A 15,982-nucleotide genomic window follows, 5' to 3' on the forward strand; every position below is an offset into this window, starting at 1 on the left:
ATGGACAAATATGTAGGTGAAACATGTACACACATAAATAAAATATATCTTTTTTGTTTATTTTTTTTTAAGACATGGTTTTTCTTTTCTTTTCTCTTCTCTTCTTTTCTTTCTTTCTTTCTTTTTTTTCCCCCTTTCTTTTGGGTTTTCAAGACAGGGCTTCTCTATGTAGCTCTGGCTGTCCTGGAACTCACTCTGTAGACCAAGCCGGCCTCAAACTCTGGGATCCATCTGGTCTGCCCCAAAAGTTCCAGGAGTAAATGAATATTCCACCACTGCCTGGCTCCAGCTCCATTTTATATCTTAAATGTCTATTTATTTTTTTAAAAAGATTTATGCATGAATACACTGTTGCTGTCTTCAGACACACCAGAAGAGGGTATCAGATCCAATTAACAGGTGTAAACCACTTTGTGGTTGCTGGGACTTGAACTTAGGACCTGTGGAAGAGCAGTCAATGCTTTTAACCGCTGAGCCCATGTCTATTCATTTTTGTAAAGCTCTCTGGTATTTGACTTGTGTATAGGGTTTCATTATGTAGCTCTGGCTGTTCTTGAGCTCACCCTGTAGACCAGGCTGGCCTCAAACTCAGAGATCCGCCTGGTCTGCCTCAGACGTTCCAGGAGTAAATGAGTATTCCACAGTGCCTGGCTTGAGCTCAGTTTTATATCTTAACTGTCCATTAGGGTTTTTTGTTGTTTATTTGTTTTGTTTCCTTCCTTCCTTTCTTTCTTTCTTTCTTTCTTTCTTTCTTTCTTTCTTTCTTTCTTTCTTTCTTTCTTTCTTTTTTTTTCGAGACAGGGTTTCTCTGTATAGCCCTGGCTGTCCTGGAACTCACTTTGTAGACCAGGCTGGCCTCGAACTCAGAAATCTGCCTGCCTCTGCCTCCTAAGTGCTGGGATTAAAGGCGTGTGCCACCACGCCCAGCCCATTAGTTTTTATAAAACTCTCTGGTATTTGATTGCTGTACAGGGTCTCATTATGTAGCACTGGCTAGCTTGGATCTCACTATATAGACCAGGCTGGTCCTGAACTCGTAGAGATCTGCCTGTCTCTGCCTTCCTACTCCTGGAATTTAAGGCATGTGCCACCACACCTGGCCCCACCTCTGTGGTATCTGTTTTCCGTAAAGCCGCCTTCTTCTTCTTCTTCTTCTTCTTCTTCTTCTTCTTCTTCTTCTTCTTCTTCTTCTTCTCCTTCTCCTTCTCCTTCTCCTTCTCCTTCTCCTTCTCCTTCTCCTTCTCCTTCTCCTTCTCCTTCTCCTTCTCCTTCTCCTTCTCCTTCTCCTTCTCCTTCTCCTTCTCCTTCTCCTTCTCCTTCTCCTCCTCCTCCTCCTCCTCCTCCTCCTCCTCCTCCTCCTCCTTCTCCTTCTTCTTCTTCTTCTTCCTTTCCATGTGTCCCACTCGCTTCTGGCTGCCTGTGCTCACCATGTGGTAGAGGACCTTCAGCTTTGGACTCTCTAATCTGTGTCTCTGAAGCCTCCCATCTTTCTGAAGAGATATTTCTTGTGCTATAGTGTAAGCTGGTACTCTGGGGTAGGGTGAGGGAGGGAAAGAAAAGGTCCTGACTTTTCCCACTCTCTCTCTTCTTCTCTCTTGTCTCTTCCTTCTCTTCTCTTTCTCTCTGACTGGGAACACCTACACATTAATATTTTGTTCTAGAACTTTTAGTTCATGCAAGGGAAAAATCCTCTAATCTCTTGCCTTGGGGGGCAAGGCCTGGGCGGTTGTTGTATAGCCTTGGCTCCAGGCTCTAAAGCTGTGAGGAAGAAGCTGAGTGATCGGATCAGCCTGGGTAGCTCGTGGCCTTTCACTTACTCTCCTTCTATAGATCCAGTGCTTCAGTCCCTGATGTACCAGATCTGGAGGACTTCCTCCTTCAGTGCACTGAGAATGAAGCACTATCCTGCTGCTGCCTGTGAGTGAAGGTTATGGAATGTCATCCCCTCCCCCCAACTGTGACAGCATCAAGGGCTTAGGAAGGGCTGTGCAGATGGCTCCACAGATAGACACCTTAGATGCAAAACCTGGTAACCAGAGTCCCATGCATGGAATCCACTTGCTTGGTGGGAGGAGAGAGAGAGAGAGAGAGAGAGAGAGAGAGAGAGAGAGAGAGAGAACATGGAGGTAAAATGAAGTCAGTACCACAGGATAGATGTCTCTCTGAGGAGACACATGCTGTGTAAAGACCACATACAGACTTGCAGAGAGCTCCTCAAAGGCCAAGAACAGAAGTGTTAGAAGAAACTTATTCTGCTGGCCCTGTGATGGCCTCCTGCGCTGTGAGAAAGTACATTTCTGTAATCAGGCCCCTTTGTGGGTGCTTTGCTGTGGCACCCCTGAAAAACTCATCCCAACAGAAGCCCTTCTGTCTGGGTGGGGACCCACTCACTGATCTTACAACGTTTTTGTGGGTGTGTTACTTGTGGTGTTTTGGTGTCAGGGACTGAACCCAGGGTCTTGTACATGGTAAAGATGCATCTGATGAGCTACTTCTACTTCTAAACAAGCTTTAAGATCAATTCTCATGGTATCAGCCCTTCTAGTCACCTTGACTGACCTTAAGTGACGGCAACTTGATTTCTAAGCTCTTCTGAGGTTTTATAGAATAAACAGTCCTGATCTGCAATGTGCACAGATGTTCAAATTCACATTTCTGACACTACAAAATTGATGCTTCTTCCCTTAGTTACCCTCCAGTTTCCAAGTTCTGTCATCTTTACATCTTTACATCTTCCTCTGAGTCTCATATCAGCAGGTCAGAAGACGATGTTCAGAAATCAGTTTTCTTCTACTACTGTACCAGTCTCAGGAATCAAACTCAACACGTGAGACTTGCAAAACAGCAAAGATACCACTGTCTCTGGCTTCACAGAGACTTGGTGGTGTGCTGGCTGCATCATCCTGATAGCTAATGCATAGCAGGCAGACTTGCTTGACCCAATCATCAATCAGCCTTCAAAAGCTGGGCTTTCCTACTGAAACATCTGTGCCACCAACTTCCCTATAGGAGATTCACCATTACAAACAAGGCTGGACATGGGGCTACACATCTTTGTCCCAGCACTCTGAAGGCATATCTGTGAGTCTGAGACCAGTCTAGCTTACATACTGAGTACCAGGGCAGTCAGGACTGTGTAGATAGGGAGACCTTGTTAGAGGAAGAAGAAGAGGAGAAGAAGAAGAAGAAGAGGAGGAGGAGGAAGAGGAGGAGGGGGAGGAGGAGGAGAAAAAGAGGAGGAGGAGGAAGAAGAGAGAAAGGAAGAGGAAGAAGAGAAGGAGGAGGAGGAGAAGACAAGGGTAGCATAAATACTAAATGATACTATTGAAATGGTATTTGCAACTTTAATGGATGCTAAAAATTGTTATTTAAAATATAGTAGTAATCAATGTAATTTCTCCCTTTATGGGTGATTTAAAGAAAATGTTAATTCTTTTTTTTTTTTTTTTGGTTTTTCGAGACAGGGTTTTTCTGTATAGCCCTGGCTGTCCTGGAACTCACTTTGTAGATCAGGCTGGCCTCGAACTCAGAAATCCACCTGCCTCTGCCTCCCGAGTGCTGGGATTAAAGGCGTGCGCCACCACGCCCGGCTTGAAAATGTTAATTCTTAAAATAAATTTATTGGAGACTTGTTCTTCTTGACACTTCTAATATTTTATGGAACAGATAGGTTTGATCCTAAGTGTCTCCTGAGGGCCATTCTGAACACAATACTTCTTCCTGGCTTTTATTTGAACTTTTGTTTTATTGTGGATTTTTAAAGTGACCATCAAATTCTATGCTGTGCTGAAAGTCTAGTGTTATGATAGATACCGTGGTAGGTTACAGGTTCACTTTCTATTTATATATTCATTGATTTCTGATATGCTAACTGCTCTACTTAAGGACAGTGACCAACCATCGCATAAACAAGCATAGGGCAGGAATGGATTCATCTACACAGGTAAAGTTTACAGTAGCCCAACACTGGCATACAGTGGCTGTGTGTGTGTGGCTTCATTCTGAACGCTGCACTTTGATGCTCCCCAACCTCTAACAGAGCATAGCAGGAGAAGGAGGTTCCTGCTGCAGACATAGCAGGAGGAGGGGGTTCCTGCTGCTCACCCACCTAAGCTTCAGGCTCATGGGAAGCATTGATGAATAGAGACACATTCAGAAGGAGATTGTTTCATAATCTGTGAGGCAGAAACTTTCAGATTCCTTAACTCATCTGCCAAAAGAGTCACAACAATTGGGTAATAGAGGTAGTTCCATGGTTGATAATTTCTATTATGATCATCATTATGATCACCATTCTTATTATTTTCTGTGTATAGGTGTTTTGCTTGCACAAACACCTGTGCCTTCAGAGGGCATTGGATCCCCTGGAACTGGGTAGCTGACTGTGAGCCTCCGTATGGGTGCTGGAAATTGAACCTGGCTCTTGTGCAAGAGCAGCAAGTGCTCCTGAGTAGTAATCCATCTCTCCAGCCCCATGGGGGACGTTCGAAATGATCCGCTTGACAATTTCCTTCACTCGTGCACACAGTGGTTAGTCTGAGGAAGACTAAATTATCTAATCAATGTTGAGCTATTAGGTGTCAGAAGAATCTTGATCATTATAAAACAGCAGAAGGAATGATCAGTCATGATTTTTTTTCCAGTTATAGAGACAGTGTCTTGCAGTACAGGGATGGTACCCCAGAAAGAAGCTCACAGCAACCTTCTCGCCTCAGCCTCCTGAATGTCGGGATTACAGACATATATCACCACCCCAGGCTTCAAACTGGCCACATGCACATCACAGACTGATTTTGTTTGCACAAACAAATGTGGTGGAGTTTGGCGAAAAGCTTTTTGGTTAAGTTGGAAGTGGACATATTTAAAGCTGGCAAACTGATCCACATTGGTTTCCTCCTCCAAAAAGGACAGTAAGAGATCATAAATAGGTATGTTCACAAAAACAAGGAATATGAAGGGAAAGTAAGCCAACAAGAGATTTCCACACAGCTCTGGGGATGATGGGTGCTCCTCCCGGTGGCTTCTGCTTCACCTCCTGCCCAGACTTCCTTTGGGGATGGACCATGGTGTAGAAATGTAAAATGAAATAACCTCTCTCCTCCAAGTTCCATCTGGCTGTGGCGTTTATAACAGAAACAGAACCCCAACCAAGAGTGGTGGAGGGGACAGTGGCTGAAGAGAACAGTGGGCGTCACAGGTGAATTCTCACAAAGGTTCAACCATTCTAAAAACACAGGATGACCTGAGCCTTGGAGATGCCCGAAGCCACCAAAAGGGGACTTGTGTCAAGGAGACTCGGGATCCTGTCCGGATCCTGGAAGCACAAGGGAGAATCACGAAGCTAAAATGGGGATGGGGTGGAGAGACAGCGGCAGCTGGAGCTGTTGGGTCCCTTGCTGAGTTTTTCCTCACTTGTCTGCAGACCTTTCTCTCCGTGAACAGAGAGAGTTAGGCCATAAAAATCTCCTCAGAAACTTGTAGTGGTGCCAGGTATGTTTGCTGCCTGGTGGTGGCCTTGCTGAAAGGCACTTGGTGGAAGTTACCTCTTCATGGGACTGTATCCCAGAGTCAGACAGTACACAGCTTTTCTTTGGGCTTTTTAGTTCCTAATAGGAAAGAATTTCACATTCCCTGTTCTGCCCCTGGCAGTCAGAGGGAGAAGTTAGAAAAGCACGTACTCACCATCCACAGGAAGACAGGGGACAGAGCCCTCCAGGAAAGGAAAGAGTGAGAAAGGCTGCAGGGTGGCTCACCCACACCAGGCCAGACACCATGCGCCTGCCGAATGCTCCAGAGTGCAAGAGGTCCCAGATCTCCTGATAACTACAAGCTCCAAGGGAAAGACAGCAGGCCCACCAGTGAGCAAGCCCATTCCCCACCCCCACGAGGTTACTGAAGAAGTTCTCATGACCTCATTGTACCTGGGAATGCAAAGTGAAAGGCTGCAGACAGAGGAAGGAGGTTCTGCCACGGGGGAACCAGAGCAAACTCAGAGGAAAGGGAGGCAGAGGAAGCCAAGGAAAGGCAGGGAAACCCTGTAATAAAACGACACCCTCAAAACCAGGAAAGCTAGTGTAGCCATGGCAAAGTCACAGAACTGTATTTTAAAAATAACCAAAACTCAGAGTTCTTAAAGTAGCAGAGGTGTGGTGATGAATGCCTGGGAACTGGGCAGAGGACAAAACACTTGAAAACAGCCTGGCCCACATGGCAAGGGTCAGGCCAGTGAGGGCTGCACAAGGAGACCGCCCTCCAAAGTGAAATAAAACAAAAAGAAAATACCGTAAATCCTCAAAGAAGACTCAGGGCATAGGACAAGGTGTCCCAGGATGACAGCCAATCCATAAAACAGATCATCTCCATTGGATCTGGAGGGTAGGAGCTCTGCAGGCTTGTTTGCAGGGAGAAGATGGAATGGGATATTTGGTCTTTTGGAAACTAAATTTTACAGTCACTTGGTAGATTTGTTATAGAACCATATCAGGATAGGTTCGTAATAAACTAAACAAAAGGTAAAAAAGGAAACCACCACACTACATCAGTGCTCTCTGTTGCCACTGAAACTCGACCAGATACATACTTCTTAGTCTCTAACCTGAGGAGGGACCATGATGGGGGCTGGAACTGGAAGCAAAAGAGTAGAGGAGTTAGCAGCTCATAACGAGTAGCAAGTGTTCAAACCACAACGTTGATGCATCAGGAGATGCGCACAACAGGGGGCAAGCCACAGAGCCACCCGCCCACCCACCCGGCATCGGCGGAATGTGACTGTCTCTAGAGGAGGGAAAAAGAAAGTAAGGTGCACACGGATACCGTGTTCAAACTGTGTTAAAAATATATTGTTTCTAAAAAGTACCTGTATGGGTGCTTATGTTATTATCTAAAATAAAATAGAATCGTTAAAGTCAGTTGCTAAGAGTGGAAATAAAGAACAACCAAACCTAGTGCCGTAATTTAATTCCCCCAAATCATGTGACCTGCAAAGGTTTAATACAGAAGTTGTGTCAAATCTGACAGCTCCAGTGCTCCAGTGTTGACTTGACATAAATGTGGCAAAGCTTTCCATACCCTCCTGTATTTCCACCACGCTCATGTATGGGCTAGATCCCTGTCAGAACTCCCACAAATACTTAATTCTCGTAGCAGCGATTATAAATGACACCTGGCTACTTCGCACTGTTCCGGACCAGAAGAGAACCCACACAAACAAGTCACTTTCATCCTGCGTTGTTCCCCTGGCAACCATATTAAACTGCAAGGATAAAGAGCCTTTGTAGTAGCTGCTTCTATTGAATTACAATGTAAATGTTGATGCTTGCCTAGAAATGTCAACGGGCGACAGGCTTATGGAACAGATGCAGTAGTTGTTCCGCAGCGCAGGAATCCCAGGCTGCGGAGAGATGCAAGAGGTGCGCCCGGGCCACCTTAAGAGTCTATTCAACCGAATCTCCTTTCTCCATTAAAGCCACGCCGCACTTCATAGATCCAGTTCAGGAAAGGTCGCTCGACTAGTTGAAAACTGAAAACGACCTGCTATCTTCTATGCATCAGAGCAGGAGAAGAGTTTGTTGTGGATAAGAATGCTAACAATGCAATTACGCAAGAGACCCGGCAATCCGTTCCTTTCCCACTCAGCATAGCGTAACTCTAGTTCCCTGACTCTTCTGCCCGCCACACAGTTTTCGTCCCGCGAGTGTCAAGTGGCAGGTGGTGAACTGGCCATTTGGTTCCGGGTGGCTTGTTGATTTCTGGGTTCAGCATTCTGTCGTCCTTCGGTTTGACCCACGGTACCTAGTGTCTGTAGTGGCGCTCCCCGCTCCGTCTCTCCCATCACCTCTACCCTGCCCCTAGTCAGGGAAGAAAGCCAAAAGTGGGTAGAAGTCAGCTCGCAGAGTCTCCAGCGTGCCACCGCTCCACTCAGGTAAACTTCGCAGTGAGTGACCTGCACTTGGAGAAGGGCCTTACCTGAGCGCGCCTCTGCCAATGGCAGCTCACCTGAGGGAGCACCGCAGCCAATCACCGCGCAGCTCGGCCCTCGGGCTTGTACCCTTTAGTGAAAGAATTCAGCGCCTTGCGAGAAAGTTACCTGTGGCCGCCCAAGTCCGCCACTTTGCGCTCTGTGTCTGCCCATTGCAGCGATCCGGGAGGACTCCGCGCCGCCGGGCCGCCTCCGAGCGCGGGCCCCATGTGAGGGCTCCCTCCCCCCATCCCACCTTTCCGGCTAGGTGAGGGCGCGAGCGAGCGGGCGAGCGAGAGTGGTGAGGGGGGACGAAAGCAGAATTACCTGTAGCTCTTGTTCTGCCATCTCGGGCGCTCTCACACACCTTCACCTGCACAGACTTGAAAGTCCAGTTTCACCAGAGGCTGAGGCTCCAGGAAAAGGGGAGCGAGTTCATTGGATCAAACATGTCACAAGAGTCGGACAAGTAAGTGGGTCGCACGCGCCGGCGGCGGCTGCCGCTGCCCCTTTGGGCTGATGGCAACTGGTTTGTTGTGTTTTTGTTTTTTTTGTTTTTGTTTTTGTTTTTTAAGTCGCTATTGTTGGATTTTGATTTTGTATTTTTTTCCTCTCTTTTTACTTTTTTCTTTTTGGTGTATCCAGACCCTCTCGGATTATTTCTACCCCGATTCAGGGGAGAGACCCTACTCGAACGTGAATGTTTAAAACCCGTTTTGGGGCCTTGCAAGTAAACGTGGGTTTTCTTTGCTTCCTCCCCGACGAATGAGCTCAGCTCCCACTGCCCCGACCAACGGACCCTTGGGCACTGATTGAGGTTTTGGCAGATGGTGGCGGGAGGCCTGTAGTTAACCCCCTTGCCTGGAGGTGCTCCCCAGCCTCAGACTTCCTGGGCCGGTTGGAAGTTCAGTCGACTTCCTTCGATTAGGCCAAAGGGCCTGCTGGAAAAGCGGTCTGGGCCTCTTTTGTGTGCGCTCAACAAAGGCCTTTTATGCGATTGCAGACACGGCCATCTTCCCCACTGCGGCGACCCGGGGTGCATGTGCGCCCCAGCGCGGGTCTCCGACGGGACGGAGGAGCGGGCAGGCCGCGATGGCGGGTCCGTGGGTGTGCCCGCGCCTCGCTCCTTCCCGCAGCCCACGCAGTGGCCAGTCACCTCGCGCAGGTGCGGGACAGGACCTCTCGGGAATGGGGGACTGATTTTGAGGCCGAGTACGAAGGGGTGCCCACACTTGGGCCGGTCTCCCTGCGCCCCGACGTCTCTGGCTCATACGCGTCCGGTGACCGCGCGGCCCACTGTTCGGAGGCCGCCACCTCGGGCGTGGGGCTCGATCGGCCTTCGCCGAGGCTGTCGAGGGCAAGGGGGTGGGGGAGCATGGTGGAGCACCGGGACTCCGGGCTCTCTGCGTCCTCGACCGGAGCTCAGGCCTGCCGGGAGCCGCGTGAGCCGCGGGGCGCGGGGCCTGGTCCGTCGCGGTCCCCGCCTTGGGGACGGCTTTGTGCGAGCCGGGGGAGGTGGGGCCGAGGGCGGGAGCGGGCGGGAGCGGGAGGGAGCGGGAGGTGGGTCCCGCTGCCCTCCTTCCATTCGGTGGCGACACTTCCTTCCCCCTCCTCCCGGGGCGTCCTAGGCCGGGAACTGGCTGCGTCCTATTGGAAAGGCTCAGAGGCCGCACTTTTGCTGCCCCTAGTAACTTAACCCGGCTGGTGTGGCCATTCCAAGGAGACCTTCCTGAGAGTCTTGACCGAGAAAAGCACAGGACCAGTCCCCAGGTTGAGGACCTGGAAGGGAGGAGGGCGGAGAAGGAAAGCCTGCCTAACCCGATTTTGGATGGGCACTGTCACGATGCGGCCGATGTCCAGGACGCTTGTTTTCATACTTTAAAACTTACTACTCTGTCGCCCTTTAAGATTTATCTGCGCAAGTAGATACCGGAATCGAAGAACTAGTATTAGGAACTGGGCCAGGAGCTAGAAAGTTTAGGGTTGGGAAAGCGTAGGAGATACTCCCACGCACATCTTGACCTCCACTTCAGCTCTCTTGGTAGTGGAGTTATCACCTGAGGTTGAAAACTCATATAACCCAAATCCAAGACAACAACAACGTTTGTTTTTTCGTTTTTATTTTGGTTTGTTTTGAGTTTGATGTGTAAAAGGGTGCACAGTTACTTTAATTGCACAATTAACACTCAGTTTGCTTGCTTAGTTCTGTGGCACTGCATGAGTCAAAGGAACGAAGAACGAAAGTGGATGGGTATTTATTTTCTCCAAGTTATACTTAGCACCAATAGGGATAATTTATTCACTATTGAGTCTAAGTACTGAGTACTAACAATCTGGCTTAACGAGTATGTATTACCTAGTTTTTATGGTAATGTCTATCTAGAATTACATGAGCATTTAATGAAAGTAGCTTTTATCTAGTGGTTTTCAGGATTTCATTTTGCATCCTGAGAAAACCAACTAAGGAGTTTTCTCCTTAAAACTGTAAGGAAACCAGGATCAAATGTCCCCTGCTTTCTCTGCTCAATCAGTGGGTAAGAGCACTGACTGCTCTACCAAAGGTCCTGAGTTCAAATCCCAGCAACCACATGGTGGCTCACAACCACCGGTAATAAGATCTGACCACCTCTTCTGGTGTGTCTGAAGTAAGCTACAGTCTACTTATTGTATAATAATAAATAAATCTTTGGGCTGGAGCAAGCAGGGACTGAGTGAGCAGAGGTCCTAAAAATTCAATTCCCAACAACCCCATGAAGGCTCACAACCATCTGTACAGCTACAGTGTACACACATACATAAAAATAAATAAAATTTTAAAAGAAATTAGAATCTGAGATCCTTCCCCCCCCCCCTTTATTTTTCTCTCCCCCCCCCCCCCCCCCCCCGTCAGTCTTTCTGGCTTTCCTGGCTGTGCACTCTGTAGAAGAGCTGGTTTCAAAGTCAGAAATTTGCCTGCCTCTGCAGCTGGAGTGTTAGGATTAAGATAAACTCTATTATGACCGCCCAAGATTCCATTTCTTAATGTTAATTGTCTACTATGGCCCCTGAAGGGATGGGCCGGGGTTGATGAGGCATTTGATGGTTGGGACTCATAAGAAAGTGCTTGAATACCTAGCTGAAGCTCAGGCACCTGAGCATGGGAGAGTCCAGGAGCTGGGCTTACAGTGTTTCCCGGTAAATCAATCCTGGGAGGCCTGCCTGTGTTTTCTGGAAACACTCCCCCAGAGCAAACTTTTAGAGATTAAATTCCAAATCCCAGTGAGATATAGGTAATCGTTTTAGATTGCATAGGAAGGTTTTCTGGTTAGAAAGTTTGCCTTGAAGATGGATCTTTTTAGTATTTATATCACTGTGTATATATATATATATATGTATATATATATAGTGTGTGTGTGTGTGTGTGTGTTATTAAAGCTTGTACACAGAGGTCAAGCTGTACACAACTTGTAATCGTTAGTTCTTTTCTTCTACCCGTGATTGCTGTTGGTCATGGCAGGAGCACTTTTACCCCTGAGCCATCTTACAGCCCAGAGTCAGCCTTTTGATGGTGAACTTTTCAGATTGACATGATCTGCTTTGTATGTTCTACAGTGCTGATGTTATCATTCATTAAAGCAAAGAAGAAAAAAAAAAAGGACATTTTGTCTCTGTATGCGTTTTAAAAGGCTCTGATCTCCTACCTTAACCTTTTATGACAGTTGATGATCTTTGTCAACAAGTATATTTGTAAGCAAGACTCTGTTTGATTAAGAGACTCTTCTGGGAGGTCTGGGAGATGGTGGCACACAGTTTTAATCCCAGCACTGGGGAGGTCAAGACAGGTGGATCTTCAAGTTTGAGGCCAGCCTGATTTACAGAAAGAGTTCCAGGACCGCCAGGGCTACCCAGAGAAACCCTGTGTGGAAAACCAAAACAAAACAAAAACCAAAACTGTATAAATAATCGAGAGGACACACATACGTGTGCGTATGTAATGACTGAGTCCGCATAGAGACTTCATAAGCATAACACACGGCTTCTAGTTATGCACTGCTTGCCGTGTAGTGCGCAAGCGTTACAGGAGAAGATGAAGGTGAAGGAAACATGCCGTACTCATAAGGGGCTTACACTACACTGAAGGGGCAATCCAAAAATAGACATTAATTTAAGACAGCCCTGACAAATGCCTACAAGTTACAGTAATGTTTAAAGCAGTTTTAAAAACACAGTGCAATTCATTATTGTTGTTTTAGAATTTCAAGACTGGGCATGAGAAGTGCCACAGCTCAACTCACAGCATTAATGCATTTCCCCCGTCTGCTTACTGCCATGGTCACGCTGTGTGTTTTAGCTTAAGGAGTTGGCTAGATAGATTTAGTTTAAAAATTTCCTTACTTTTAAAGCATTCATTTCCATTAAGCTATATTAAATACCCCTTAAGGTAAAAAAAAGTGCAAATACCTCATATCTCCTCTACCAGTACAAATACCTACTTTTTTTTTTAACCTCAAGTATGTTTGGATATTGGACGTTTTGATTGAGATATTGAGATTCACAAGTGAACCTCAGGGTGCTTACAAGTTAAGCATATGTTAGGAGAACAAGGCCAACCAATTGTGAAACAATCAGTTGGGCAAGGACAGATACTGTGCTGAAAGCCATATGCGAAGAGGGGTGAGGATTGAGCAGGATGCATTTCCATAGAGCAGTCAACCTCCCTGAGGCGGCCTGTGAAGGAAGAACTGAAGGAAATGAGGGGCCAAGCCTGCAAGATAGAGGTTTCACAGGGAAAGTCTGGAGGTGCGCATTCAGAGGAAATGAATGGAACCAGTTCTCTGCTAATTCAGGCACCTGCTCAATAACAAAATTATGCTTGAATAGGGTGGTCAAGAAGTAACCAGTGTGCCGGGCAGTGGTATCGCAAGCCTTTAATACCAGCACTTGAGAGGCAGAGGCAGGTGGATTTGTGAGTTCGAGGCCAGCCTGGTCTACAAAGTGAGTTCCAGGACAGCAAGGACTATACAGAGAAACAAAACAAAAAAAGTAACCAGTGAGTACCCAGGGGGTAAAAGAAACCATCAGTTTGCCTCCTTTCCTAACATGAACAGGGTTAATGCCGAGAGGTCCAATGCTCTGTTCCTTTACAGGGGCTAAATTGTGCATTCTTGTTATAGCAGAGTGGATAAATGTATACACAGTAGAGAAGCCCTGGGTTAGAGCTGACTGGAAAGGACAGTCAGTGTACAGGGGGTATGTGTTAGACACCCCCTTATCTCCCGACTTGGAATTTAGCCTACCACAGTCTTGTACACCTCTGACCTGTCACATCAGCCTGTGCAAACAAGACTGCCTTCTCCTCTCCCCCTTGCTCTCATTCAGCTTCTGCAAGCTGCATCCATCAGAGGAGTTGGACTTGTCACACGCACCTGGAGGAAAACAATGCAGACTGCTTTAATTGGCATCCCGTCACCCACCAAGTGAACTGACACTCAGGCAAGACTGGTTTACCGAAATCAATCATAAAACATTGGACAACACTACCAAAGTAGAGCAAAAAAAAAAAAAAAAAAATCTGTGAATAAATTATGTCTGTGCTTAAGAATAGGATTCCACATAGCAATTCTTGATATCTCTGATTGCTCAAACAAACAGAGCACCCTAGGCCACTGATAAAAGCCCTCGGAGGTGGCCCTTTGTTTCTCTAGATACAGCCCATTCTTCTGTGCATAAGCTTTGACCCAGGTTTTATTTGATGATTGGGTTAATTATAATTCTTTCAATGACCACTTTACACAATAAATGCAAAATCTGGAACTTTTTAGATGCTAACCGATATCCAAGTGAAAGGAAACAGACTCCTGCTTTTCCTTAGGCTACCTCTGGAGGGGCTGCTGCTGGTAAGATTTCACCGGGATGCAAGAATTCCTAGGCTTCCGCCCAAGGTTGTTTGTGTTCATTGTTTTGCTAAACTGTGACAACTTAGGGAAGCACGCGTGTTGTGGTCATTTTGACAGCTCACCTGTTTACAGAGCTGCTAGAGGCCTGTTTGAAGTCTTCCAAGCTTTTCCCCACTGGGTCCAAGGCTGGACTGGGGTTAGAAACGCAACTGTCCTTCTTTGGTTTAACATTGTAGCTTCTCCTGAGGGCTGTGGCTTCTTTGAATTGGGATTCCATCTTGCAGCTCAGAGTTCCCGTGGGATGTTGGTCCTTGCTGAAACAACTGGGCCAAGAAAAGGATGCTGTAGGTTTCTTGTTTCTTTTTCTTCTTTCTTTCTTTCTTTCTTTCTTTCTTTCTTTCTTTCTTTCTTTCTTTCTTTCTTTCTTTCTTTCTTTCTTTCTTTCTCCAGGACTCTTGAAGTATGACCATAAGATAATGCTGGAAACAGACAACAAAGTCCAGGCTACCTAAATGGGCCCAAAGCCCCTTTAAGAAGGACTGAAAATGACACAGCCTTTATGTAGCTCAGGCTAGCCTTGAATTTGAGGTCTCTTGCTTCAGCCTCTAGTGTGGTTGGTGCTGAGTTGCCTGTGGGCATCTCGGCCAGGTGTAGCATTGAATATAGTAAGTAAAGGGCAAATTTGGGAAAGTAGCTAGTTAAGTCAAGCAGAAAGAAGCAACTGAACCAAAGCCAAACCAAGAACTCAGTCAGAGATGGGCGTTTGGAAGTCTGTTCAGAGAAGATTTATTCTGAGGCCTGCATTGTTACATCTACTTGTGAAGAATTCTTAGATAAGCCAGGTGGTTGCCTCAGCCCCTTTAGGACTCTGGTCCAGGCATATTTTTTCCTTTTTCTCTCCTCCCTTCTTCCTTTTCCTTACTTCTCCTTTTGCTTTTGTTTTTTTAAAACGAAAGTCTCACATAGCTCAGGCTAGCCTCAAACTCACGAGCTAGTGATCCCCTTAAACTCCCACTCCTGCTTCTGCCTTTGGAGTCTCCAGATATCTAGTGTACATTTCTGATTTATTTTTTTGTTTTTCAAGACAGGGTCTCTTTCTATAACCCCGGCTGTCCTGGAACTCTGTAGACCAGGCTGGCTTCAGAACTCAAGAGGTCTATCTGCCTCTGCCTGGGATGCTGGGATTAAAGGCGGGCATCAGTGTGCTGGCGACTGTGATGGTTTTGTAATGAGCTTTTGGCTGGATGTTCTTTTTCTTCCCACTTGCCTGAACATGGTGTTTTCTTTCCTCCTTTCTCATTTATCTATTTATTTATTTATTTATTTATTTATTATACATACGTACACTGTAGCTGACTTAAGATGCACCAGAAGAGGGAATCAGATCTCATTACGGGTGGTTGTGAGCCACCATGTGGTTGCTGGGATTTGAACTCAGGATCTTTGGTAGAACAGTCAGTGTTCTTACCCGCTGAGCCATCTCACGAGCCCCCCTCCGTCCTCTTCTTCATCGGCCTCCTTAACACCCCTTATTATTATTTCTCCTATATTAACCTGGTGAGCACCTGAGTCTTAGTAGATGTGTTTGCTCACTCACATTTATGAACCTAAGCAGCCCATCCTCATCACCCCTGCCACGCCATGTGTGGTCACGTGATGGCAGCAGGTCTTGCCCTGTCTAACTTAAATGCGTTAACTTTAATGCTGAGGGGAGGAGAGAAGGGGAGGGGGATTTATTGGGGTTCTCACTAATAATCCCTGGCGCCCATGTTGGGGTGTCTTCACAGCCTGTATCATCCCAGGTGGTGGTACCCAGGGATTGGTATTCAGCTAAACAGAGGGCAATCTAGACCTGTTCTGAAACTGGAGCCATCAGCTTGGCAACCCTGCCCAGGAAAAATTCCTCAGCGGGCAGCTACAGGCTGAATAGGAATTTTGCTTTGGCCCATGAGGTCTAGTTGGTCATTGGTTGCTTAGTGAAGACTCATAAGTGAGAGTCCCAGAATAGCACTACTTTTGGACTCTCACCCCCTGCCCTATAGTTCACCTCTTAGATAAAGCCAGCATCCTCGAAACAGCTTGCTTGCTCTCTCTCTCTCTCTTTCTCTCTCCTTTGCCAGCAAGGAGTATCTTATTTTGCTGCATTTCC

The 15,982-nt window shown here is 46.7% G+C and overlaps 1 protein-coding gene and 1 long non-coding RNA gene across 8 annotated transcripts in view; one reads left to right on the forward strand and one right to left on the reverse strand.

Moving 5' to 3' along the window:
- Window positions 1-6,940: 6,940 nt before the first annotated feature.
- Gm16136 (predicted gene 16136) lies at window positions 6,941-8,179 on the reverse strand. Of its 2 annotated transcripts, none has more exons than NR_155442.1 (2): window positions 7,996-8,179; window positions 6,941-7,847 (listed from the first exon to the last, which is right to left on the reverse strand). It is a non-coding gene; the product is annotated as a predicted gene 16136 (long non-coding RNA). The 2 variants fall into 2 exon arrangements; NR_155441.1 differs by having other exon boundaries at window positions 7,966-8,179.
- The window catches only part of Grhl2 (grainyhead like transcription factor 2), a 130,749-nt gene continuing 122,607 nt past the window's right edge, over window positions 7,841-15,982 (forward strand). For 3 of the 6 annotated variants that reach the window (XM_006520063.4, XM_017316621.2, XM_017316623.2), the window contains exon 1: window positions 8,128-8,225. Coding sequence is in view for 3 of the 6 variants with exons in the window: in XM_017316622.1 (XP_017172111.1) it covers window positions 7,984-8,225 (242 nt within the window). In the remaining 3 variants the exon portion in view is untranslated. Of the gene's footprint in view, window positions 8,427-15,982 lie in introns of all 6 variants that reach the window. The other 3 variants (NM_026496.4, XM_006520065.4, XM_017316622.1) reach the window with 2 other exon arrangements.

This window comes from Mus musculus, chromosome 15 (genome assembly GCF_000001635.26).
Source record: "Mus musculus strain C57BL/6J chromosome 15, GRCm38.p6 C57BL/6J".
Lineage (NCBI taxonomy): Eukaryota > Metazoa > Chordata > Mammalia > Rodentia > Muridae > Mus > Mus musculus.